Here is a 25,968-nt window from a genome sequence, read left to right as displayed (position 1 = left end):
TAATACTATAAGTTTTGGGGGAGCCAATTAAGAATTTTAAACAGGATCAGATTTTAATTTTAGGAAGCTCACCCTGGCAGCCTGTAGAAAATGAATGGAAGGTGGTCGAGGTAGGGATGATTTGGAGAGCCTTTAGGATCCCCCTGCGTAAAACTAGGTAAGAAATCAGGAAAACCTGAATCAAAGCAGTGGTGGTAGAAAGGAAGTGGGGGCTTTTAAAGATAGAAGTCAAAACAGGTTAACCCGCCCACTGAATTTGGCCAGCAGACATTGTTTAATTTGGCCCACACTTATTTTGTTTCAAAAATTGGTATCTTCTCCATAAAAGTTAAGATCTATGGTTTGTCTTGAAAAACCAGAATAGTGGACAACATTGGTCCTGAACTTCCTCTCGACAAGAATCCCCTGAAGCTGAGTAGTGCTTGCCCTCTTTAAAAAGGAGATTTGCTCTCTACTTTGCCGTCTTCCTGCCAGTTGATATGCTTCCTGTGGGTCTGCTTTGTTCAGTTTACCTGTCTGATCCCTGTGGACATTCACTTCGTGATCCTTGGTTTAAGATTTAAAATTGACAGAACGTGGTGACTGATTAGCTGGCAGTGGTGGAAAGGGGGCAGGGCATGAAAGATGGGGAGGAGTCTGGGATGACTCAGGTTCTGGTAGGGTGCCTGGGTGGGGAGAGGCGGCAGTCACTGAGGTGGGGATTTGTGAAGCATTAACCCTGGAGAGATGCCCTTGGTAAAACAGCACCTAACATTTGTCGAGTCTCCTCTCGGTAGCCTGATGAGGAGGTATTATTAATATCTCATGAGTAACCAAACTCATGGGAGATTGATCCTTGCAAAACAGAAGCGCAATTATAATTTAAACGATAAGTGATGCTGAAGCTGGCAGGATAACAGTAATCTCTTGCGCAGGGCACTTCTTTTGGATGGGGCTATGTGAAGGTGTGGTTTGTGGACTTGGAATTAAAACAGAAAACCTCGTGTTCTAAAGAAATAAAATTTATGGATGAATTGTCCTTCATTAGAGGAATATTTCTGTAGTGATTTCAAAGATTAGAACACTTTCTTCCTAAGCTACAGTAGAAACATGAGAAATTCTTGATGTTTTGATTGTTACTTATGACTGCAAGCTGACTATAGTGTAATGTTAGCTGTGGTGTTACCTAGGTATGTTACAGTTAATTCAAGCATAACTTACTTTTAGTTGTGCCTTCATCTCCTTGAGTGGATTTGGGGAACTGGCCTCTCCCACCTGTAAGTGCATTAGTAAGGCTTGAAAAGCATTTTAGAGGTCTTAGATGTGGCTTTACAAATGTCTCATAGAAAGAATTATTTTTGCTGTTGGCAGACACAGAGGAGTCTTTCAGGAAGAATGAAAGAAGGATGGATGGGAAACTTTTGCAGAAAGGTAGAAGGTTACCACATTTTTAGGTGCTATTTGAAAGAAACATCTTGAAATCGTTCTTTTACTACTGTGTTTTTTTTTTAAAAGATTTTATTTTTCCTTTTTCTCCCCAAAGGCCCCCTGGTACATAGTTGTATATTTTTAGTTGTGGGTCCTTTTAGTTGTGGCATGTGGGACGCCACCTCAGCATGGCCTGATGAGCGGTGCCATGTCCGCACCCAGGATCTGAACCGGCGAAACTCTGGGCCGCTGAAGTGGACCGTGCAAACTTAACCACTCGGCTACGGGGCCGGCCCCCTGTTACTACTTTCTGAAATAACAATTTCACTGATGAAGGCTTGTTTTTCTAACTGCTGTTATGCTTAAATGTGAAGACCTTCTTTGCTGAATAAGAATTTGCCCAGTGCATAAGGGAGAGTTGGGGAAAGATGTTCCAGTCAGAGAGACTGATGGGAACCAAAGCACAGAGACCAGGAAGCCCAGCATAAATTAACGGCACAAGGAAGGGTGGGTGTGTGAGGGACCAGGCTGAGCCTCGCAGAAGGCAAGTTGCAACAGCAAGAGCAGTATCATGGTAAATACTGAGTAATAATAATAATGATAGCAAACATTTAAGTAGCATTTGCTATATGCCAGACATTGCTTTAAGAGCCTTACACATACTACCTTATCTAATATTCACAAGCGCCTTGTGAGGTAGAGGGAGTATTATTTTGCCCATTTTACTGAGACACAGAGAGTTTAAGTAACTTGCTCAAGGTCCCACAGCTGAGATTTGAACCCAGGAGGTCTGAGCCTGGAGTCCATATTCTTCATGCTCTGCTGCCTCTGAGATCTGAGAATGAAATATAAAATCTGCCTTGTAGTTAGGGTGTTTCGTGCAAGATATATAAACATTAGAATAAAGACCTTCAGTGACATGCTTAGTTGGGTTTTTGTGTCTGTTTGCAGATGGGGAACATGTACAGTCAAAAAGAAAGAACTGTTTTTGTTTTCTCTTCCCCCAGTTTTAAATTATTAGTAGGGGCAAGTGGATAATTGTATTTACTAGTCTTACGTTTAGTTGAGTATTAAGAACATTTCATATACTGTTAGCTTTAATTGAGGTAAAAGGCTTTTGGTTAAATGTTTAGTTTTGGGACTAATATTAAGTTAAAAAGAATGCACATACTACCTCTGTGATCTTGAGCAGGTAACAGTCTCTTTCACCGTGTTTTCTCATCTGTGAAATGGGGTAGTACCTACCTCATAGGATCATTATCCAAGTTGATTGAGTTAATATTTGTTAAGTACATGGCACATAGTGCTATATTAGTATTAACTAACTAAGAAATAAAACTTGACATTTGTGCTTCTTGCTTGTGAACATTAGCTACCATATAACATGTCCATGCGTACCCATACCCCAGGGAGTTATAACAAGAGAAAGTATATTTTAGGAAAGGAAATTAAGGGTGACAGCTTCATGGTCAGATGGAAAGAGTAACAGAGGTCTCTGTCTAGCTTGGGTCCCAGAGATAGTCTCTGACTTCAGATTTCTTCCTTTATTTAATCATATGTAATAGTACAATGGGCAGAGGAGGTGAGATTTCTCAGATGCCCCTCTCCTATTTAAGAATCGGCAGTGTCTTCCACATGTGTATCATGTGTTTGATATCCAGATTCCTCAGCAAGGATTTCAAGTTCCTTCACTAAATGACCCCTCCTTTTGTCTTATCTTTTCATCTCGTTAGAGCTTGTTACAGATTGTTACCTCTAGCAGGCAAACCTGTTTGTCCTTGTGACTTGCTTGTTCTTGTCTCATTGCCCTAGCTTCTCCAGTCTTCTCTCACCCCCCTCTTCTCGCTGACTTGTTAGCAGATGTAAATGACAACACTCACTGAAACGAGGTCCCACGGCCCACTGAGTCACCTTCTCTGTAGGTGGAGTTCTTAAAGTCTTGTATTGATAAAAAGTACCTTAAGAAACTTTATTTCTGTCCCAGGATTAATAGAACTCCCCCCTTTTCTTTTTCATTTTAAGTTTAGATTTCGGGTTTTTATATCATAGTAGATTATTCCTAGCACAGTGCCTTGCATTTAGTAAATTTAGTGAGTACTTGCTGAATTTTATTTTACTTTGTCTCTTGGTTGCAATGCAGTATTTGAAGTCACTGGAAGGAGGTAGAGATGTTGACCACTAAACTGATGGTGTGGCTTATCCTTCAGCTGGGGAGTTACGGGAGTGTGTTAGTGTTTGTTTTCACCAGAGCAGTGGTCCTCAAACGTGAGTGTGCTTCTGAGTCACCTGGAGGGGTTGTTAAAAGAGGGATTGCTGGGCCCCATCCCCTAGAGTGTCTAATTCTGTACATCTGGGGTAGGGCCCAAGAATTGAGTCCAGTTTGGCAACTACATTTTGAGAACCACTTCATCAAAGAAATAGTCAATTTTATTGCAATCTGAAGAGCAGTTAATAAAACCAAGAAACAAATGTAAAGGAGTAAGAAACTATTACTGTAATGTTCATATGTTAGCTCTCAAGGGTCAAGTAGTCTTGATTTTGTGGAGAGGAGCCTCAAGATATCTGTTCTTAGAAAAGATGGTGTAGGGGGCCGGCCTGGTGGCACAGCGGTTAAGTGTGCACCTTCCGCTTTGGAGGCCTGGGGTTTGCCGGTTCGGATCCTGGGTGTGGACATGGAACCACTTGGCAAGCCATGCTGTGGCAGGCGTCCCACATATAAAGTAGGGGAAGATGGGCATGGATGTTAGCTCGGGGCCAGTCTTCCTCAGCAAAAAGTGGAGGATTGGCAGCAGATGTTAGCTCAGGGCTAATCTTCCTCAAAAAAAAAAAAAAAAAGATGGTGTAGTGCTTTCAGAACTATGTATTAGTTTTCTGTCACTGGATAACAAATTACCGCAGACCTGGTAGCATAAAACAACACACCTTTATTATTCATAGTTTCTGTGAGCCAGGAGTCTAGGCATTGGTTAGTTGGCTCCTCTGCTCAGGATCTCACCAGGCTGCAGTTAAGGTGTCAGCTGGGGGCCAGCCCTGGTGGCCTAGTAGTTAAGTTCAGCATGCTCTGCTTCAGAGGCCTGGGTTCGATTTTTGGGTGCAGACCTACACTGCTCTGTTAGCGACCATGCTGTGCTGATGGCCCACATACTAAAAAATAGAGGAAGATTGGCACAGATGTTAGCTCAGGATGAATCTTCCTCAGCAAAAAAAAAAAAAGGTTGTCAACTGTGACATGTTCCCATCTGGGGATTGGGGTCCTCATCCAGGCTTGTGTGGTTGTTGGTAGAATTCAGTTCTTTCCAGTTGTAGGGTTAAGGCTCTTGGCTTCTACGGGTTACCCACGTTTCCCTCCCACGTGGCCCTCACCATAGGCAGTTCACATCATTGCTGTTTGCTTCTTCAAGGTGAGCAGGAGACTCTTCTCTAGACTGCTAAGGTGGAGACATGTTATATAATGAAATGTATCATGGAGGCGACATTTCATCACCCTTGCTGTATAATGTGTCCTAATCAAGGCGGTGGCATCCGTCACCTTTGCTATATTCTGTTGATTAGAAGCAAGTTACAGGTCCCACCCTCAGGGGAGCAGAATGAACCATCAAGAGGAAGGGATTTCTTATGCAAGGGCTTGACTCATTGGCGTTTACTTTAGGGTGTGTCTGCACAAATTGGAAGACAGAAAAGTATTTATTGAAAGATATTATGAGAGTAATGATTTCAGTATGTTGGATCCAGATACCTCATGATTGTATTTGAGCCACAAAAGGGTGGTCTGGTTTAAAACAAAGTGGTTAATTTCATAGAATTCTTCCAAGATGACTCTGGAAGGACTTATAGTTTAGACCTTCCTGTTTATTACTGTGTTAATCTCTGAGTTTTATAGTCTCTTCATCTATACAATAGGAATAATCTACCTTTTCTATCTTACAATATCAGATACAAGAAGAGGTGTAATTGTCCTTTAGAAACTGTAAAACATCATATAAATGTAAACATGGTATTATTTATAGGGGAAGAGTAAGAGGAATTTCCTCTCCTGAAGTTGAAAGTTGCTGTGAAGTAGTTCCTGAGGGAATAGATTTGGCAAAGGGAGTGATACCTCCTCTCATCACTGATAGAAGAACGCTGTACTACTACTGAAATAAACATGCAGAGTAGTTCCTGCATTCATTCATTCATATGTGCACACATTCAGGTGTTCATCGAGCTCAGTCTGCTGGGTGCCAGAAGCAGAAAGGGTTAGATTGGGAAACTTTCTCCATTCTGTTAACTGATTCTTTATATCCGGATGCTCAGTGAGTCCCACACTTGTATGTGAAAGCCAGCCCTTTAGACTGCCTTGATATTTTTTGAGTGAGTAACAACTTTTAATAATTGAGACCCCTTGTTTTATGTTTTGTATTTAAGTAACTAGCCTGGAGGACTGCAATGCCATGGGTAAAGAACTCTGCCCAGGAGTGGTAGAGCTCATGTTGGCCACAATGGATTTGGCCCCTCTGAAGACTAAAACACCGAAATGTGATTAAGTCATGAGACCTCTCAGCAAGGACTGACCTCAATACCATACCAGACACTGAGCTTCATTGTGCAGGGGGAGAAAGGAAAGTTGACATTTATTTTCTCGCTCCTGAGTTTTTTTTTTTTTTTTCCCTTTGAGGAAGGTTAGCCCTGAGCTAACATCTGCCGCCAGTCCTCCTCTTTTTGCTGAGGAAGACTGGCCTTGAGCTAATGTCTGTGCCCCTCTTCTCTACTTTATATGTGGGATGCCTGCCACAGCGTGGCTTGCCGAGCAGTGCCATTTCCACACCTGGGATCCAAACCGGTGAACCCCGGGCCGCCGAAGCAGAACATATGAACTTAACCGCTGTGCCACTGGGCCTGCCCCATCTCCTGAGTTCTTAAGAGAGGTTGATAATGTGTTTATTTCATTTTAGAGATGTCTGGAAAGTTGCTATGAGCAATAAATGTTATAGTTTCATATAGTGAACCTATTTGTGAACTAAAATCAGTTCTCTGTGGCTCTTCTGCTTTTTACTTCTAAAAACATGGAAGATTTTGAACTCAAGAATTTTGGAAATAATTTATCTTTTTTTTTTTTTTTTTTTTTTTTGAGGAAGATTAGCCCTGAGCTAACTGCTGCCAATCCTCCTCTTTTTGCTGAGGAAGACTATCCCTGAGCTAACATCCGTGCCCATCTTCCTCTATATACGTGGGATGCCTACCCCAGCATGGCTTGCCAAGCGGTGCCACGTCCACACCTGGGATCTGAACCGGCGAACTCCGGGCCGCCGAAGCGGCACATGTGCACTTAACCGCTGTGCCACTGGGCCGGCCCTGAGTTTGCCTGTATCTGAAGTGATTAACAATAACTGCAGTCTTTGAACTATTATTAGCTTGTACTCAAGCCACGTTTATGGATTACCACAGTTAACTAAAATATGTTTTACAAGTATAAAGTTCATATTTCAGATGGGTAAAGACAGGCCTTATATTAACAATCATTTGATAGTAAGAGTTGTGGTCTCCTTATATTGATTAGAAGACAGACAAAGCAGGGAAATGTGCTGCTAATTAGGGATAGTAGAGCGTTACTTGGCACAGTGGCCTCCGTCTAATAAGTTGTCCAAAGCTCTGTGTTTAGTGCAAGGGTGTGTCAGTTCATATCAGTTTTCTTATCAGTACACAGAAGGGATTTAAAATATACTACTTGTATAAAGGAAGTACTTTTATGTTCAAGAAGGTGGTTTCATAGTTTTCCTTTCATTAGAGCCAATTTCCCTCCTAAATTAAGGGGAGACGCATTTCTAATATCCTTCTCAAAAATGGGCACTTCACAGCGTATTTTGGAGGTAGTTTAAAAGTCACTGGACTGTTCTTGGTCTGATCCATAATCATCTCTTGCCTGATGTACTATAACAGTCTTTTTACTGGTCTCTCCATTGGCATTTTTGTCCCTTTCCAGTCCATTTTCTACACTGTAATCAGTGTGATCCTTTAAAAACATAAATCAGGACATGCTTGGGCTTAGAATAAAATCCAGCTCACTGTGGTCCCATTAGGTGGTGTCTGCTCACGTCTCCAGTCTCATTTCATATCACTCTTCCTTGCTCACTAAACTGTAGCTCCATTGGCCTTCCTCCAGTATTTCAAATATTTCTAGCGTTGTGGTCTTTGCACGTTTTGTTCTCTCTGATTGGAACGTGTCTTGGCATGCACCCTCTGTGTCCAGCACCTGTACACACTCCTCACACATGCACACTGCCACACATCTATTCTTTATTTTCTCTCTTTTTAGGTATAAATTACATACAAATGCACATGTCTTAAGTATATAATTTAATGAATTTTTTACATGTATATATATATATATATATATATATATATATATATATATATACACCCATGTAACTACCACTCAGATCAAGATATAAAATTGTTTCTAGTACCTCAGAAGGCCCCCATTCAGGCCCTCTCACCAAACTACTAATTTGACTTCTTTTGTCATAAATTAATTTTGTCTGTTTTTGAATTTCATATAAATGGAATCTATGACAGCATGTTCTCTTTAATGTCTCCTTTCTTTCACTCATAATTATGTCGCATACATTCTGTACCTGACTGTCTTCTCATCTTCGAGGACTCAGCTTGTGTCCCCTCCTTAGAGAAGCTTTCCTTGACCACTCTGACTAGGCACACTCTCTGCCCCCTTGTCCTTGTGCAGGACGTCCTCTTTATTTCCTTTACAGTGTTTATTACAACTTGTGATTTTTACATGTTTTCTTGCTTACCATCTATCTCACATTACACTGTGGAGTTGGTGAACATAGGAAACATTTTGATCTTGATCACCATTTTCTTCCCAGTGGCCTAGCAAAATTTTGCCTGGTAAAACCAAAGACACGTAATCCTAAATATTTATTGGCTTGTTGAATGAATTACTGAAGAATGACCTCTGCTTTATTTCCTGACTTGTACTGAAGTAAAAAAAAGTTTTGAAACTTTCTAATTGGCAAAATGTTATCTAAGGTAATTCTGGATTTTGTTAAGACTTTATGAAAATCTTTTCTTGTGGCATGATAGATTAACTGCTGTAGATGACAGGGACAGTTCAGAATTCTGTACCCAAATAAAAATTATCAAATGTACTAATAGCAGTCTGGAGGGAAATGTTTAGAAGTTCTGCCTTGATCGGCTTTTTTACAGGGCCTTAGGTAAAGGCACCATTAGCATGACAGATTTACATGCTGAGACTTTTGGGAGGCATAGCTGTTACCCGCTCTGCTGTACACAGGGTCCCTGGGAGTGGGAATTGACTTGAGAGCACTAACAGCAAGCTGTTAGCTTGGATAACTGAGTCTGAGTCTGAAGAGGTCTGGAGAGAGTAGAAAGATGACGTGACTCCAGCAAGATGATTTTGCGGGGGGTGGGGAGGGTGGGGGGGGCGGGGATGAGGAAGATTGGCTCTGAGCCAACATCTGTGCCAGTCTTCCTCTATTTTATATATAGGACGCTGCCACAGCAAGGCCTGATGAGCCTGGGGTTTGAACCTGGGAACCCTGGGCCGCCAAAGCAGAGCACACGAACTTAACTACTATGCCTCCAGGCTGGCCCCAGATGAAATGTTAAAAGGGTAAATGTCGAGTCTTACACTTAGGTTCCAGCAGTCAACCTTGTATTGGCATAGAGAAAGGTGGCTTAGCAGTCCCTGGAAGAAAGGCCTAAGAGGTTCAGGTGTCTGTTGTCTGCAGTACAATTTTGTTGCCATGGGAAATGAATAGGTTGAGCATCAGAGAAATAAGTTGTTGAGGAAGAGGGGTTTATAGTCGTGTTTTCTTTTCTACTCTTGTACCACTTGAAATGTTCCTTTTGCTGTAGATCACACCTTTTGTTTTTTAACATATTGGATTGTCTGGAGCTCAGGTTGTCATATTGTCAAACTGAAGCCCCCAGGCACCTGTTGTTGTGAGTAAAGTTTTATCAGAACTCAGCCATGCCCATTTGTTTACCTGTTTTCCGTGACTACTTTCCTGCTTCAGTGGCAGTGTGGAGTGTTTGTTACAGAGACCATATGGCCTGCAAAGCCTGAAGTATTTACTATCTGGCCTTTTCCAGAAAAAGCTTTCCAGCCTCTGGTCCAGAGAACTAGACCTAGTTGATGGAGATTAAGCTATGGCAAAAGAGTTTGCAGCAAAAGGAACGTGGGATGTTGCAGAGAAGGGGAAGAGGGGCAGAGAGGGTTTAGGTGTGACAGGGAGAGCTGTCTTCGGGTATCCAAAGTGCTACTGCTTAGAAGAACAACTGGGCCCTTGTATGCTTAACTTTGTGAGACAAAAATGAAAGCAGGATAAAAAATATGGGGCAAGGAAAAGATTTTCTTAGTGTATAGAAGAATTCTTTTAACGTGGATTGGGTTGCTTCTGGAAGTAATGAGTTTTTTTTGTAAACAGAGGCATTTAAAAAGAGGACAAGCATGTAAAACAGATGACAGTTTTACCTGTTTGTGTAGGTGAGGGTCAGGCACGTGAGAACTAAACGGGCTCTGAACCCTTGTGGTTCTGGGGTTTTGCCTGGGGGTGGTGCCCTCAAACTCAGGCTATGGTCCTCAAGCGTTTCTCCAGGGCGCTGGTTTAGTCTGGCCCTGCACATAGAGCCGGGCAGGTCACAGTTGACCTTAACAGTGGGTTGTCCACTTGGTTCAGGTATTGTGGTGTATACCAAAACATCATTCCAATGGAAAATAAAAATGTATTTAACAAGCATTAACAAATAACCTAAAGCTAGTTTAACACCTTTAGAAGTTCATGTTTTACTTATTTTTTCATGCATGTAGAAGGTTTGAGTCATTCTTCTTTCCTCCCATTAATTCACAAGGCAGTTTCAAGTTTCTTTGTGCCAAGTGATATGTGACCTTGAAAAATACCCAGTTGTGTAAGGCTAGAGCAGAGTGTTCTTTAGGTTTACTGTTTGCCACCTTTTGTAATCTTAGACTAATCTTTCTTGCTATACTTGAGCTCACCAGCTGTTAGTAAATATAAAACATCCAGTTAGGCAAACTGACCTTCTTGTACTGAGTTCTGCATTCTTCTCCTACTTCTGCTGGTCCCCTGAACTAGAGATTTGAGAGTTAAAAGTTCAGAATTTAAAAAGAGGAGCTTTTCAAATCAAAATATCATTAGTTAAGGACCATCTTTTAGATCTAAGTTCAGATAATGGAAAGCTACTGAATGACACTCATTCAGTAAACATTTGAATTGAGAGCATTGTACTTTGTACACCATATTAGCTGTTCGTGTGATGTCAAACTGTTTTCTTCTGATTTGGACTTTTTACAACTTTTGTACTTTGCAGTAGTTGGGAGACTTGAAATGTTTGGTTTTCCAGTTTATCTGACCTGCTGGCTACATCACACAGTCTGAGTGGCCTTTTGTGAAGAGGAGCAGGCAGGGCACTCCTACTTTGTCATCGGCAGCCTTTAGGGGTTCATGTCGGTTCCATGTCCTCTGGTCGAAAGACTTAGATTCGGGCAGACTTAAGTCCTGGCGGTTGAGGCCTCCTTCATTCTGCAGAGGGCCAGATGTAGTGGCATCTGTTATGTGGAAAAGCTTTATAAACTGTAGAGAACCATGCAGGAAGGGTAGATTTTAGTAAGAACACTAATACTCACCTAAGTCTGCTCCTGCTGAGCGTGGATGCAACTGCATAGCTTCTCACTCTAGCCAGCACAGGCAAACCATGTTCTTCCTCACTGTTTTCTTCCCACTGTCTATCTCAGACCTTTTTTCCGAGTTATCCCCTTTCGGTCAGAATGGATGGGAGAAGTGGAGGCTCTCAGATGTGGAGTCTGTTGAATCAGCATTTGACTGACTTTTTTTGGGGGGGGGCAGGGGGAGGATTAGCCCTGAGCTAACTACTGCCAACCCTCTTCTTTTTTTGCTGAGGAAGACTGGCCCTGAGCTAACATCCATGCTCATCTTCTTCTACTTTATACATGGGATGCCTACCACAACATGGCTTTTGCCAAGCGGTGCCATGTCTGCACCCAGGATCTGAACCGGCGAACCCCGGGCCACTGAGAAGCAGAACGTGTGCACTTAACTGCTGCGCCACTAGGCTGGCCCCAGCATTTGACTTACTAGTTAACTCTCTTTGCTAGCAGTATTTTAAATGATTTCTCTTTATTTACTTTTGTGTTCCATCACACTTTTAAGTCGTGAAACACTTTTGAGAAAATATTTCTTGCATATTCATAAAACGTTCAGGAAGACATTTTGATTTTTAATTATGACTAAAAAAATTAGATACTCAAATGCTTACTACTTATTTTACATACATACTAAGCATAAATACAAAACAATCAAAACTTTTTTGTGTGTGAGGAAGATTGGCCATGAGCTAACATCTGTTGCCAATCTTCCTCTTTTTGCTTAGGGAAGATGGTCGCTGAGCTACCATCTGTGCCAGTCTTCCTCTCTTTTGTGTGGGACCCCGCCACAGGATGTATTGACAGGTAGTGCTGAGTCCATGCCTGGGATCCGAACCTGTGAACCCCAGACGCAAAAGTGGAGCGTGTGAACTTAACTACTACACCACCCGGGCCGGAGCCTCAAAACTTTTTTCAGACGTTAGTTGACTAGTCTGACTAGACTAGTTGTGACATCCTTTAAATGTCAGATGGTTGAATTAGGTAATATTTCTACTCCCTGAGGGTGGAAATTGTCCCTTTAGTCTGTGTCCCTTCTTCCCCACATTAGTGGAGTGCTTCCTTCTTGCCTGGTACTCCAGTGTGTGTCTGATGAATACGTCGTTGACATGACTTTTAAAGTTTTACATATTTAGGCACAGATATTTGTTAAAATTTCCTTTGAATTTTTAATAAATAGCCCAATAATTGAGGAATAAACTTGATTACCACGGAACCCTAACCTGCTGTGATCTTCCTTTGCTTATTTACGCAATTCCTTTTCCTGCTATAAAGGGATCTGTCATTCCTGGTGCTCAAAGCACATGTAACAATATCTGATACTTTATAGCACTTACTGTGGGCCAGGTGCTGCTCTGAGTGCTTCGTGTATATTGTTAATTTATCTAGTTCTTATGGTAATCCTTTGAGGTAAAGGCTACCATCCTCATTTCACAGGTGGAGAAAGGTTAAGGGCAGAGAGGTTAAGTAACTTGCCTAAGGTCGCACAGCTAGTAAGTGCATTCATAATGGTATCAAGGGGTAAAACAATAGATGCCTGTTAGTTGAGAAGGATGAAGGAGGTTGGGAAGGTCAAATGGGGCCATTATTTAAATGCACACAGTGAGCGTATTACTGATCCTGCATAGTGAGAATTTATAAGCAACATAAATTTTTGTGCTGAAGCATTGTAATATTATAAAAATTGAGTAAAAAGTATCTCACTGTGCTTGACCCTTTTTGCCCCATTTATATTACTTCTGTGGTTTTGTTATTCAGATAAGGACGTCATAAAAATACACGTTCTCCAGGTTATATTTGTACTGTTATTTTCATTGGAGAAATATTGTTCTGCTTGCTAGTACGCAAGGATTAACTCTGAATGTTTTCTTTCGTTTCTTAACAGTACAGTGCTGTAGATACCAATCCACTCTCTCTGTATATCATGCATCCATTTTGGAACACTGTAGTAAAGGTAAGATGATTAATTGGCATATACTTATGTTTTAGTAAGTTTTAAATATTTTAAACTATTTTCTGGGGTGTTACAGATACAACTGTCAGTTTAATAAGATATCTAGAGAAACTGCCTCTCCATCCTCCTTTCCCTTAGTCACATACCTTTTGATATATCTCATTGTTGAAATGTAAGTTTATACTCTAGAATTTATCATTTTCGTAAAATGCCTTTTTAAGTTTTTTTGAAATAAGTGTAATGTTATGATTTCGGCGGCCTGGGGTTCAACAGTTCAGATCCTGGGTGCAGACATGACACTGCTTGGCAAGCCGTGCAGTGGCAGGCATCCCATATATAAAGTAGAGGAAGATGGGCACTCATGTTAGCTCAGGGCCAGTCTTCCTCAGCAAAAAGAGGAGAATTGGCAGATGTTAGCTCAGGGCTAATCTTCCTCAAAAAAAAGAAAAGTTGATTATAGAATTATTTAAAATATAGAAAATAGAAGAAAGAAATGCTTATTTCTATGAACTGGAGATTATGGTTTACATTTAAATATATGTAACGTATAAACGATCTTTCAAATTTATAGCTTTTATTATGAGTTAAATTTGCATGTTACGGTGTGGTGGACAGAGAGTTTCCTCTACTTTAACTATTTTGTAATTATTTTGAAAAAAATAGGTATTTCCTACTTGGCTTGCTCCAAATCTGATCACCTTTTCTGGCTTTCTGCTGGTTGTATTCAATTTCCTATTTATGGCATACTTTGATCCTGACTTTTATGCTTCAGGTAAGATTATTACTTTAATATAAAGTTTAAAATGTCTAAATAGAGAAAAGTGAGATATGGTTATTTTCTGGTTCTATTAAGATGTTTATATTTCTGAAAAGTTTTGGATATTATAAGGGTATGTAAAATGTCAGAATTGGGTATAAAAGCTAAGTTGTATCTTCACAGTCTGTTTTGTATGTTTCCGTTAAGTTCTAGAAAGCAACAGGTTATTGAATCTACATAGGCTGTCTAAAAAGCAATGAGGTTTTGGTAAATAAAGAATAATTGGATATATAAGAAGATGGAAAATTAGGACCGTGAAACTTTGCCTGAAAATGAATATAAGCAGGGCCCAGCATACTTACCAATTCCAGAAATGTTTCTTCCCTTTTTTTAGTTATGGAAGAAAAAGCCCCATTTTTCTAAAGGGAATGTGATCTCTCTTTCCCTCTGCTCGACATCCGTGCTTACCTTTAGTAACTCCCGGTTTCCTCAGAAATGGTTCTTTGACTGTAAATATTTTTTGACAGAAGTCCGGACCCTTATTGGGGAGATAGGAGAGAAGCACTTTTGGAGGCAGTTTCAGCCTGCTCCCGCCTCAGACCCCCATGGCTTCTTTCACACCTGTTCCTGCCTTCACTTTGTTCCGAACCCAGCTTCTGCCCCAGGCCTTCAGAGAGAGTCTGGAGCGGATTTAGGATGAGGGGGGATAAGTGGGAGACAGTTTATTTGTATTGCTCAGCCAGTTGATAGAGTTGAGAGGAATAGAAAGATGGAAGTAGATGAGGATTTTTTGAGTTCTAAATTAGAGAATATGTTTTTCAATAAGAATACTTATAAATGATGTAGTCAGGAATTATAGTATGGTAATGCCTCTGTGTTGTGGGTTCAGCAGACTTTTGTAGACTGACCTGGAAAAATTAACAATCACTGACAATGGTGTTTTTGTATACAAATTTGGAGTTTCAAATACTTATGACTTTTGATATTATAGAAATTCTGAATATTGAAATTGTACATATGCCTAACTTTATCAACTAAAATTTTTAGCCGTGGCTTCTGTACATGTAATGAAATGGTAATTGAAAGTTGTAAAGTACCACATGAATAATAAATAAGATTAAATTTCATTAAGCTTGGTTTTGATATTAAGTAGTTTTTAAAAAGTTTATATATTAATCCAAAAGTTTATCTTCGTAACTAGAAATATTTTCTCTGACTACTCCATGGGGTCAGCCCGGTGGCTCTGCATAAGTTCACACGTTCCGCTTTGGTGGCCTGGGGTTCGCCGGTTTGGATCCTGGGTGTGGACCTGGCACCGCTTGGCAAGCCGTGCTGTGTTAGGCATCCCACATGTAAAATAGAGGAAGATGGACACGGATGTGAGCTCAGGGCCAGTCTTCCTCAGCAAAAAGAGGAGGACTGGCAGCAGATGTTGGCTCAGGGCTAATCTTCCTCAAAAAGAAAAAAAGAACTAAAATGTGTACGTATTGTATATACTTCCCCAAATCTTAGAACTTGAGGGGTCAGATAAACCATCTAGTGTCAGCATATTCGGGAAATGGAAGACAAGAAAGGTTAAGAAAGTTGAATGATACATTCAAGGTCACGCTGCTGGTTGATTACGGAGCCAGGACTAGAACCAGACCTCCTGATTCTCAGTTATTCTGTCTTTCAGGGTCCAGACATTTCAGAATGATTCTGATGCCAAAATCATCCATTTGAGGTGTGATCTAAACCCAAATCAGGAGGTCTTTTGTTTAGCTAATTAATAATAGAGTGAGAGTATGGCTTAATACACGTTTGTAGTTTAATCATAAACAGTGAGGATCAGATTAAATTCCAAAACCATTTTTCATTCCAGGTACATAGGTAATTTTCAAGTAAAGATGAACAGTCTGTCTGAGTTAGGATTAAAGCTCAAAATAGATGCCTATTTCTTATGAGGGGTTGGGCACTTACTTTTTTGTCAGAGTTTACTGATATATTTTAATGTTTACCCAGTTCTGCCTTCAAAATATATTGTAAAGTACTTTAACTTCTATTTACTAAATAGAAACATTTCTCATTAGCAGTGTATGCAATGATGAGAAAAGTTGTACTTAGACTGTATTGAAATCTGAGCTGTTTCCCTTTGCAGCACCAGGTCACAAGCACGTCCCTGATTGGGTTTGGATTGTAGTGGGCATCCTCAACTTCATAGCCTACACTCTAGGTAAGCAGTTGGCAGATACTCGTTTTAGTCCATGGCTGGTGAAGCTGTCAGCAAGGATAGTTGACATTTTCTCCTGTGCTTAATCAAATTAACTTAATTAAATTAACCACTAAATTAACATTTTCCCCTGTGCTTAATTCATTTTAACTAGGGTTTAGTAATATCCTTTTCAGTTTTATAAATGTTTTTGAGTTTCTCTGAAAAATATTGTCATTCATTGCTTGGGATTCAAAGAATAAGATGGGAGTTGGCAAACTACCACTTGCGGACCAAATCTGGCCCGTTGCCTGTTTTGTCAGTAAAGTTTTATTGGAGTGCACCTATGCTCATTCCTTTGCATATTGTCTGTGGCTGCTTTCCTGCAGCGAAGACACAGTTGGGTAGTTGCAGCAGAGACCGTATGGCCCACAGTGCCCAAACTATTTACTGTCTGGCCCTTTACAAAAAATATTTGCCAACCTCTGGAATAAGATATCATTTTTGCCTTAAGTTTGGGAAGCAGGACTGACATATCAAATAACTGCAGAATACTGAGAGAGATGCTATAATAGAGCACAGTGGGAAAACAAATACGGAAGGGATCAGTACTTATTTGGTGGTGGGAGTGGTGACGGAAGTCTGTGCTAGGCCATAGGGGAAACCTTAGTAAAAAGTTAGAAAGAGGCAGAGGCTTTTGTACATTTGTTAAAGATGAGCGTGTTTTAAATTCTGCTCCTATTCAACCAAATGGGATTGGTTTCCAAGGAGTGCGGGAGGAGTAGGGAAAAGGTGTGGGTAGCCTGTGGGTGCTGACTTGTCACAGCATGTCATGAGAGCCTTTTGATATACTGTACCATCTACCTGTTTCAGGTCCATAATTCTGGCAAAAATCCTGACCTAACATCAACTGTTTGTTGCAAAACCTGCCTTGAACTAACATGAGGCAATTTATAATCTTTCTTTATTCTACTAGGGTGACTATTATATTTTGCTGCAGAAATATTAATGTGTTTGATCACAGAATACTCTCTAGGTCCTACTGGGGGGTTTTCATAGCAGTATCTGTCCTGAATTACCTTTCTTGAAAACAAAGATTCTGAAATGTATTTAGACCCTACCCAGACTTGCGGAGCGGTAATGTTCAGTGAGAAGATGTATAAAGCCTAATAAATGTGTAGTTTGTGAATTCAGTATTTGTCATAACTGCACAGGAGTTTCACTGAAAATAGGAAATTAAGCCAGCAAATAATGAGAAAAGACTTTTAGGAAACATTTTAGCTGCTTACGGGCTACTTTAACTGCTTAAGAGATCTGCAGTATTTGGCAGGCGCTTGGGATTCATCCTCTTTACCACAAACTGAGCTAGGCACTGGGGACAATACTCTGGTGAGCAAGATAAATACAGTAATTATAAGATTCTTAATTCCTTAAATCTCTGTCTTGGGGCTGGCCCGGTGGCGCAGCAGTTAAGTTTGCACGTTCTGCTTAGGTGGCCTGGGGTTCGTGGGTTCGGATCCCGGTTGCGGACATGGCACCACTTGGCAAGCCGTGCTGTGGCCGGCGTCCCACATATAAAGTAGAGGAAGATGGGCATGGATGTGAGCTCAGGGCCAGTCTTCCTCAGCAAAAAGAGGAGGATTGGCAGCAGTTAGCTCAGGGCTAATCTTCCTTGAAACAAAACAAAACAAAACAAAACAAAACCCCAGAAACTTAAATCTCTGTCTTTACAATTACCCTAATTCTGATGCACTTAAGTTAACAAAACTGTTTCTTTGGGGGAGAAACTGAGACTCTTGATAATTTAGACTGTTCTTCATTTTTAACTACATTTACCATTCTCTCTGTCTCTTTCTCTCTCTCCCTCTTCCCCTCCTTTCTCTCCTCCCCTCCTCCACCCTCCGTTTCCTCTACCTCTCCAGCATCCTCTGTTCCTGCCCCTAAATGAGGGAGTTCCAGAGTTCCACTGTGCTTTATCTTTAGCCGCCTCTTTCTCCTCATTGCCTTGGTAATGCTGATTCTTTTTTTTTTTTGAGGAAGATTAGCCCTGTGCTAACTACTGCCAGTCCTCCTCTTTTTTTGCTGAGGAAGCCTGGCCCTGAGCTAACATCCATGCCCATCTTCCTCTACTTTCTATGTGAGACACCTACCACAGCATGGCGTGCCAAGCGGTGCCATGTCCACACCTGGGATCTGAACCGGCGAACCCCGGGCCACTGAGAAGTGGAACATGTGCACTTAACCTCTGCGCCACCGGGCCGGCCCTGTAATGCTGATTCTTAACACTATTGAGAGGACTCCCCTGTTTATATCTAGCCCTTATCTATCTTCCGAGTTGCTAGTGAGTACCCTTAGATTGAGTTGTTTGACATTACACTGTGGATATCCTGCCAACACTTATAATTTCAGCATCTAAAATTGTGCGCAGCATCTTTTCTATCAGTCTTGCTCCTTCTTTGGACTTCTTTATTTCTGTTAACACTACTGCTCTCCTAGTTACCCAGACGGGAAATTTTGAAGATGGTCTTCTTGTCCTTTGGCTTCACCTCTCATTTCTGCTGCGTTGTCACTTTTACTTTCTTAATGTCTCACCTGCCCCCAGCTTTTCCTTCCTGCTGCATTCTATCTCAGTTTAGGCCTATTCATTTGTGTTCCTCCCTCCAGCCTGTCGTTTGCACTGATGTCAGGTGGGTCTTCCCGAAGCTCCTCATTGCTTTCACTCTTGTCACTTCCCTACTCAGATGCTGTTAGCAGCTCCTCATACTCCCTAAACTGACTCAGACCTCCTTTCTGGCCTCAGTATCCTGCCCTCTTCACATACCAGTTTCTAGTCAGACTAAACTACTTGGCATTCTCAGAACACGCTTGTGGTTTTCCACCTCGGTGTTTTTGCTGATACCACTCCCTCCTCTTGAAATGGCATACTCCTTTATCTCTTACCTACTGAAATCCAGCTCGTTCTTTATGTCCCCACTCAGATTTCACCTTGGCTGGAAAGCCATTCTGGATTGTCCTAGCCTGAAGAGAACCTGTCCCTTTTCTGTACTCTTCTATGGTTTGTGATACACCATATCTTTAATTATCATGTTTTGTCTCCTTTCTCAATTGTAAACACACTGAGGGCACAACTTATTCTAAGATTCTTATAATCTTCACAACATCAAGACCAGTGCACTGCACAGTTTCAGTAAATGTAATTCTTATATTTACTGAACACCTACTATGTGCAAAGCCTTCTGAAAGCTCTTAAAATTGTGGAGGCAGTACAGTTGTGAAGAAGTGACTATAATGTCAAACAAGGTGAAATAGGTGTTATGACTGAAGTACAGAGTGTTTTTGAATCCTAGAGCAAGAAGTGGTTAGAGAAATTGTAATAAATGTTCATTATTTATTATTCAAATCTTATTCATTTTTCCTATCATAAGTCTTGAGAATTTGTGGCTAGTGGAACAACTCAATTGTTAGGTAGATTTGGAGGAATTCAGAGTCCAACCAGAATGCTTCTTCCTCAGATCTAAAATTGACACCATTCAGTATAATATAATGTGTTTTAATTTTCAAAGATTAAACTTTGAGAAATTACGGATTTTGTTTCTTGAATCTTTATGTTGTAGGACGTAAAGGTTGGATTTTTATAGTACTGGCTGGTAGCTATACTTTAGTTAATTAACATTCCTTTGATATGCTGATTTGTTTTGTCTTGTTTTTCTCCAGTTTATTAGAGAAGACTTTCTCCATACTAGTACAGCTGTTGACCTTTTCCCATGGTCCTGTGTTTTGTTGCAGATGGTGTGGATGGAAAGCAAGCCCGTAGAACCAATTCTAGCACCCCTTTAGGGGAGCTTTTCGACCATGGCCTGGACAGTTGGTCATGTGTTTACTTTGTTGTCACTGTGTATTCCATCTTTGGACGAGGATCATCTGGTGTCAGTGTGTTTGTTCTTTATCTCCTGCTATGGGTAGTTTTGTTTTCTTTCATCCTGTCTCACTGGGAAAAGTATAACACAGGGATTCTTTTCCTGCCGTGGGGATATGACATTAGCCAGGTGGTAAGTATGTGTTCTGCCTTAAATTTTCAACATTGCCATGAATTTTGGGGGAAATTTTTGTCATTTCTTCTTTATTGCCCTTAGGCTTTTTTGGTTAGAATTGATGTGTGCTTTAAAAGATTTTTAAATTTTATTTTATATTATTTTTACTTATTTATGGAAAATTTCAAACATAGATAAAAGTAGAGAGACTAGTATAGTGAACCCTTTTGTACCTATTGCTTAGCTTCAGCAGTTAACACATGGCCAATCTAGTTTCATGTGTACCCTTACTCACCCCCCTCCCAATTATTTTAAAGGAAATTCTTAACATTATGCGATAAATATTTTACTGTATATCTCTAAATGGTAAGAGCTCTGTTTAAAAAACATAGTCACAATGCCTTTTTACACCAAAAAATGAACTGTTTCTTAATAAACGTTCATTTGAATCGGTGATTTTGTAAAGAAACATATGCGCATATAATTAAATTGTTGGCTTTTTGTCTTCATTGCCAAGTTTTCAATGAGTAGAGAGATTTGTTTTCTCTTACTTAGAGGCTTGCTATCAACTCTCCCTGTCTTTGAATCCCGGCTTTTCGTGTTGCCATTTTGCCCATTTGCACCTAAAGCTCCAGGAAAGAATCAGAAATTGGAGTGTGTCGGAAGAAAGTGATTAGGTGGGCAAATTGGATCATCTTATGGCTTAACCAATTTATGAGGTGCCTTAAAGTGTTCCAAATGACGGCCAGTTGCTAGCATTGTCTAGAAGTTAGTTATTTTATGGCACTCTTGGCTGAAAAAATATATTTTAAAGGCAAGAAGACTGCCACAATATCAAATGTAAGCATATTTCTTGCTGTTACTAAAGCTGTTTGCTAGACTTATGTCGCATAAAGCATGGACTCCCTGATCTTTCCAGCTGTTAATGCTTTTGTATGCTTTTGTCTGCATTTTCTTTTTAGACTATTTCTTTTGTCTACATAGTGACTGCGATTGTGGGAGTTGAGGCCTGGTATGAACCTTTCCTGTTTAATTTCTTATATAGAGACCTATTCACTACAATGATTATTGGTAAGAAGCTCCATGTTGAAGCCTATTTTAACATCACTTTGTTATCAAAACTAGTGTTTGATTATAACAAGCAACAACCCGCTTCCCTCTCCCCATGCCCTCCAACAAGCAGAATGGCTCTACAACCCTGCAGAGTTTCATCCAGACTGTTAAGGAAATAAAGTTTCTGTGTTTTTTTTTTTTTTTTTGTTCAGCACCAAGCTATTTCTGGTCAGAAGGAAATACCACAATAGATCACACAAACCTTGTAAACTATTCAGATTCATCTAGACTGTATCAGAGGATCCACATGTACCTGGACGTTTTGATACAGATTTCATACTATCTCAAAATTGAAGATTATTATTTGTAGGAAATAGATTAGATGAAACATAGAGATTATACTATATCCACTCCAAAAATTGAGCCTCTGTTTCTCAGATACCCTCCTTCTTTATGCCGCTGAATTCTAGGTACAGGTTTTTGATCGTGCAATGTTTGCCTTTTGATTTTAGCCAAAGGGGATATCTACAGGATGACTGAGTAGGGAGAGTGTTTTCTATGGAAAGATAGAAAGAGGAGGGGTAATCTAGGTTGCTATTTTGAGATACCAGGAATGTCACTAAGGACCTTTGTAGAAGTGAAAAAGCATACTTGTTGGCTATTGCTCTCTTCCCTTATCTAAAAAAATAACGTTCTTTCTTTCTCTGTCGAACCTTGGTAGCAGAACAGGAATTGGGTAAGGCTTAGGAACAGCTGGGAAGATAGCGTATTAGGCAGTGGCTTTCAGAAAAGGAGTGGTTTGGGCCCTTTTCTGTGCCTCTGGACTGCAGATATTTTTAGGGACCCTGCTGGACTATACCAAATGTTCATTTTAGGGTACCTGTGTAAACTTATTTCTTTACCTTGAAAAGTCTGGCTATTTTTCATCTCCTACCATGTTGTGAATCTTTTGCTGTAAGCAGCTTGTCCTGTGGCAGGTTTGCTGCATTTTACATTTAAATGTTAAATTTAAAGGTAAGATGAAATCCTCTGATACATGTGATATGTTTTTGAGTGTTAAGTGAGTAGTTCACTAGGCACATATTTTCTTTGTAGTTTATAAGTTTGTCTGAATTTTTCCTTCTGAAATAAAACAAAAGCCCACGTTTCTGTACAAATGCATAAAGCAGCTTCTCCAGTATAGTCATGTGCCACATTAAAATGTTTTGATCAGTGAAGGACTGCATATTATGATGGTGGTCCCAAAAGATTAGTACATGTAGCCTAGGTGTGTAGTAGGCTATAGGTTTGTGTAAGTACACTTGAGGATGTTCACATAATGATGGAATCACCTAATAATACATTTCTCAGAAGTATCCCCATTGTTAAGCAACCTATGACTACTAGATTTGAGCAGACTTAAATAGACAGAAGGGCTTAGAGCCTAAGCTACTTAATTTCTGCTGATAAAATTGATGGTGCTGATGTTAGAGTGGCTGGTGTGGACTAGAGCCTCAAGGTGAGACAAGGGATGATAAAAGGTTGGTGGAAAGTGAGGTGGCTCCTGTTTGCCATTATGGAAGGTTGCCTTTGGGTGTAACAGACTGGCTGCCAAGATAGAGAGCAGGATTCCCCCTCTCACTTTTTTTCTCTTTTTATTATGAAAAAATTTAAACATCTATATTCCTTCTAGTCTTTCTATTTTTATATAATAAATTCCTATGTACAATCACCTAGCTTCAGCAGTTTTCAATACCAAGGCCAACCTTGTTTCAAATGTACCACTACCCTCTAACCTCTGGGTTATTTTGTAACATATAGTCTTTTATACTCAATCGCACATTTACCATTTCTGCTGCACTTTCTGTATATCTGACTTAAACTGTGTGACGTTCTTTCCCAGAAGTCTGAGGGACTTCCGTTAGCATTTCTAGTAGTGCGGGCCTGGTAGCAATGTATTCTCTCAGTTTTTGTTTGTGTAAAAATGTCTTGATTTGGCCTTTATTTTTTCTTTCAGCATTTTGAATATGTCATTCTAATGTCCTCTGGCATCTTTTGCTTCTGAGTCAGCTCATATGTCATTGTCACCCTGTATGTAGTGTGTCATTTTTCTCTTGTTGCTTTCAAGATTCTCTCTTTGTCTTTGTCTTTCATAAGTTTGACTGTGATGCACCTAGGTGTGATTTTCTTTGTCTTTGTTGGTGTTTGTGGAGCTTGTTAGATCTGTAAGTTAATTTTTTTTTGCTAAATGTGGGAAGTTTTCAGCCACAGTTTATTTCTTCAGATATTTTTCCTGTCTCTCTCTCTCCTCTCTTCCTGGGACTCCACTTGCGTGTATGCTAGCCTCTTTCACTTGATGTTGTCCTATAGGTAATTTTATGAGGCTTTCTTTAGTTGTCTTTAATCTCTTTTCTCTATTCTTTGTAGTGATAATTTCTGTTAATCTAGCTGTGAGTTCACTGCTTTTTTCCTTCTGCCATCTCCAGTCTGCTGTTGAGTCCATCTAGTGAATCTTTCATGGAACCTGTGACTTAAGTTGTTTTACTTTTCAGTTGTAGAATTTCCATTTGGTTCTTTTCATACTTTCCATTTCTCTGTTGAGATTTCCTATTCATTCATTCATTGTCACCATATTTTCTTATAGTTCTTTGAACATATTTGAAATAGCTGCTTTAAAGTCTGTCTACCAAATCCCGCATCTGGGCCCACTTAGAGTTAGTTTCTATTGACTGCTTTTTTTCCCCGTTTCTTTGCATATTTAGCACTTGTTTTTGTTGCTGAAAACTGGACATTGGAAATAATGTTTGTAGAGACTTTGGAATCTGGTTTGTTTTTTTTTTTCCTGATTTTTCTCCCCAAATCACCCCAGTACATAGTTGTATATTTTAGTTGTGGGTCCTTCTAGTTGGGGCATGTGGGATGCTGCCTCAACATGGCCTAATGAGCGGTGCCATGTTGGCACCCAGGGTCCGAACCAGCAAAACCCTGGGCCACCCAAGTGGAGTGCCTGAACTTAACCACTCGGCCCTGGCGCCGGCCCCTGGAATCTGTTTTGTTTTGTTTTTCCTGAGGAATTTTGCTTCTGTTCTAATAGGCATTTAACTTGTTGGGATTCAGACTGAGAACTCTTGTCTCCCTCATGGTGTGCAGTAGCTGATGTCTCTGTTCAGTTATTTTCAGCTGCTACTTTTTTAGTCTGGTCCCCTGGGGATCTCCCTTGTGTCTATATAGTTTAGCATTTGCCAAAGATGTGGGCAGAGTTGATACTGAGATTTTGGTGTTCATCCTCTCTAGTTTCCATATTTCTGGGGTTCCCCCTCCTGAATCTTCAGTTGTTCTGCCAGCGCTTGTGTTTTCTGGCTTCTGACATCTCAAGCCTCCTGCAGCCCATGCCGAGTGTGGATTAGAAATGCACTTAGTGAAAGACATAGCAGACGCACGGACTCACCAGGAACACCTCTGTCTTTCACAGACAGTGCCTCCTCTAGTTTCTGCCTTCTTTTTCATCATGCTCCCTGGGCTCTCCTGTTTGCCTGCTTAGTTTAGCACCCAGCCAGGGATTTGGGCGGAGTTTGTACTCAGATTTTGAATCTCAGCCTTGCTACATCTCTCTCTCTTCTAATATACACCCCACCCCCCCTTAGATTTCCGGTTTCTCTGCTGCTCTAAGCTATAGTATCTGCCTCCCCAAGCTGGTTAGGAAGGCTGTGGCTTTCCAGCATCGGGGCTGGGATGGGAGGCAGGCAGGGAAGCCTCACACTTGGAGTTGCTCCTCAGTGTTTCAAGTGTCAGTGCTTCTGAAGTTCCTGCCTGCCTCTGATTATTTTCTAGTGCCTTCAAGTAGTTGTTTTTAATATTTCTTGTCTAGTTTTAAGCATTTAGTGAGCGTTCAGATTTCCGTAATTGTCTCAGATGTCCTGTTATAATTGATGTGCTTGTGTAGCCACCACCCAGGGCCTATACATTGCATTTGGTCAATAGGTCTTTTCTGTCTGTCTCAGTCAATGTAAGTTTACCCTTTTTTTCTTTGCAATTTTTTTTTGAAGGAGAAGGTGAGTCATTTGGCCTATGGACCTCTCGCATTCTGCATTTTACTGACTGCATCCTCATTGTGTCATTTAACATGTTCTTCTGTCTCTTGTTTTTCTTATAAACTAATAGATCTGGTTAGAGATAAGTTTGATTTTTTTGTGGCAACAGTACTTGTTAGGTACTGGTTCTTCCTATTGCATGCATCACATTAGGAGGCACAAAATATCTAGTTGTCTCTCTTTTTGTGATGTTAATAGTGATCAGAGGGTTGAGGTATTGTATGTCTTTCCATCTGTTAGAAAGTTTTGCATCCGCTCTTCACCTAATGGTATTAACAGACATTGTTGATTGTTGCTTACGAATCCATTCTTTGAGTGGATAGCTAGGGGAATAAAGTTCTTTTTTTTTTTTTTTAATAAAATACCTCATAAATTTCATACTGATAATTCCAAATAAAATTTGATGATACATATTTTTTGCTTAACTTCATTGATCTTACTTTTATACCTCCTTTAAACTCTTGACAAAAGTCTTTGTTTTCAACAACACAAAATAATTATTTATTTGCTTTATTCCACAAAACACACACAACAGTCTCAGCACATAGTACCAAAATCTGCAACAATATGATTACTGAAAATTATTTTTTGCAGTTACATTTGTCCTTATGGCTTTTCCCACTAGAGATGCCCAGTCTGTGGTCGTGCCACCAGCTGTGGATATATGTACATTTCAGTTTGTTTCATTTTGCTTGTGATTTTTAGGGATTACTTTTTCTTTTACAATTTATTTTTCCTTTATAATTATATAACATAATCACGTGATTACAAAGTCAAATCTGTGTATCAAACAAGGTATATTCAAAAAAGT

At 40.2% G+C, this 25,968-nt stretch overlaps 1 protein-coding gene across 3 annotated transcripts in view; it reads left to right on the top strand.

Moving 5' to 3' along the window:
- Nucleotides 1-25,968, top strand: part of SELENOI (selenoprotein I) — a 47,589-nt gene that overhangs the window by 5,684 nt on the left and 15,937 nt on the right. For 2 of the 3 annotated variants that reach the window (XM_014843538.3, XM_070512430.1), the window contains exons 2-6: nucleotides 12,990-13,058; nucleotides 13,722-13,830; nucleotides 15,953-16,027; nucleotides 19,790-20,052; nucleotides 20,997-21,105. In XM_014843538.3, coding sequence (XP_014699024.1) covers nucleotides 12,990-13,058; nucleotides 13,722-13,830; nucleotides 15,953-16,027; nucleotides 19,790-20,052; nucleotides 20,997-21,105 — 625 coding nt within the window. The remainder of the gene's footprint in view (nucleotides 1-12,989; nucleotides 13,059-13,721; nucleotides 13,831-15,952; nucleotides 16,028-19,789; nucleotides 20,053-20,996; nucleotides 21,106-25,968) is intronic. The other variant, XM_070512431.1, reaches the window with a different exon arrangement.

This window comes from Equus asinus, chromosome 6 (genome assembly GCF_041296235.1).
Source record: "Equus asinus isolate D_3611 breed Donkey chromosome 6, EquAss-T2T_v2, whole genome shotgun sequence".
NCBI classification, from domain to species: domain Eukaryota; kingdom Metazoa; phylum Chordata; class Mammalia; order Perissodactyla; family Equidae; genus Equus; species Equus asinus.
Note: the sequence above shows the minus strand (reverse complement) of the source record. Positions and strands in the feature narration are given on the sequence as shown.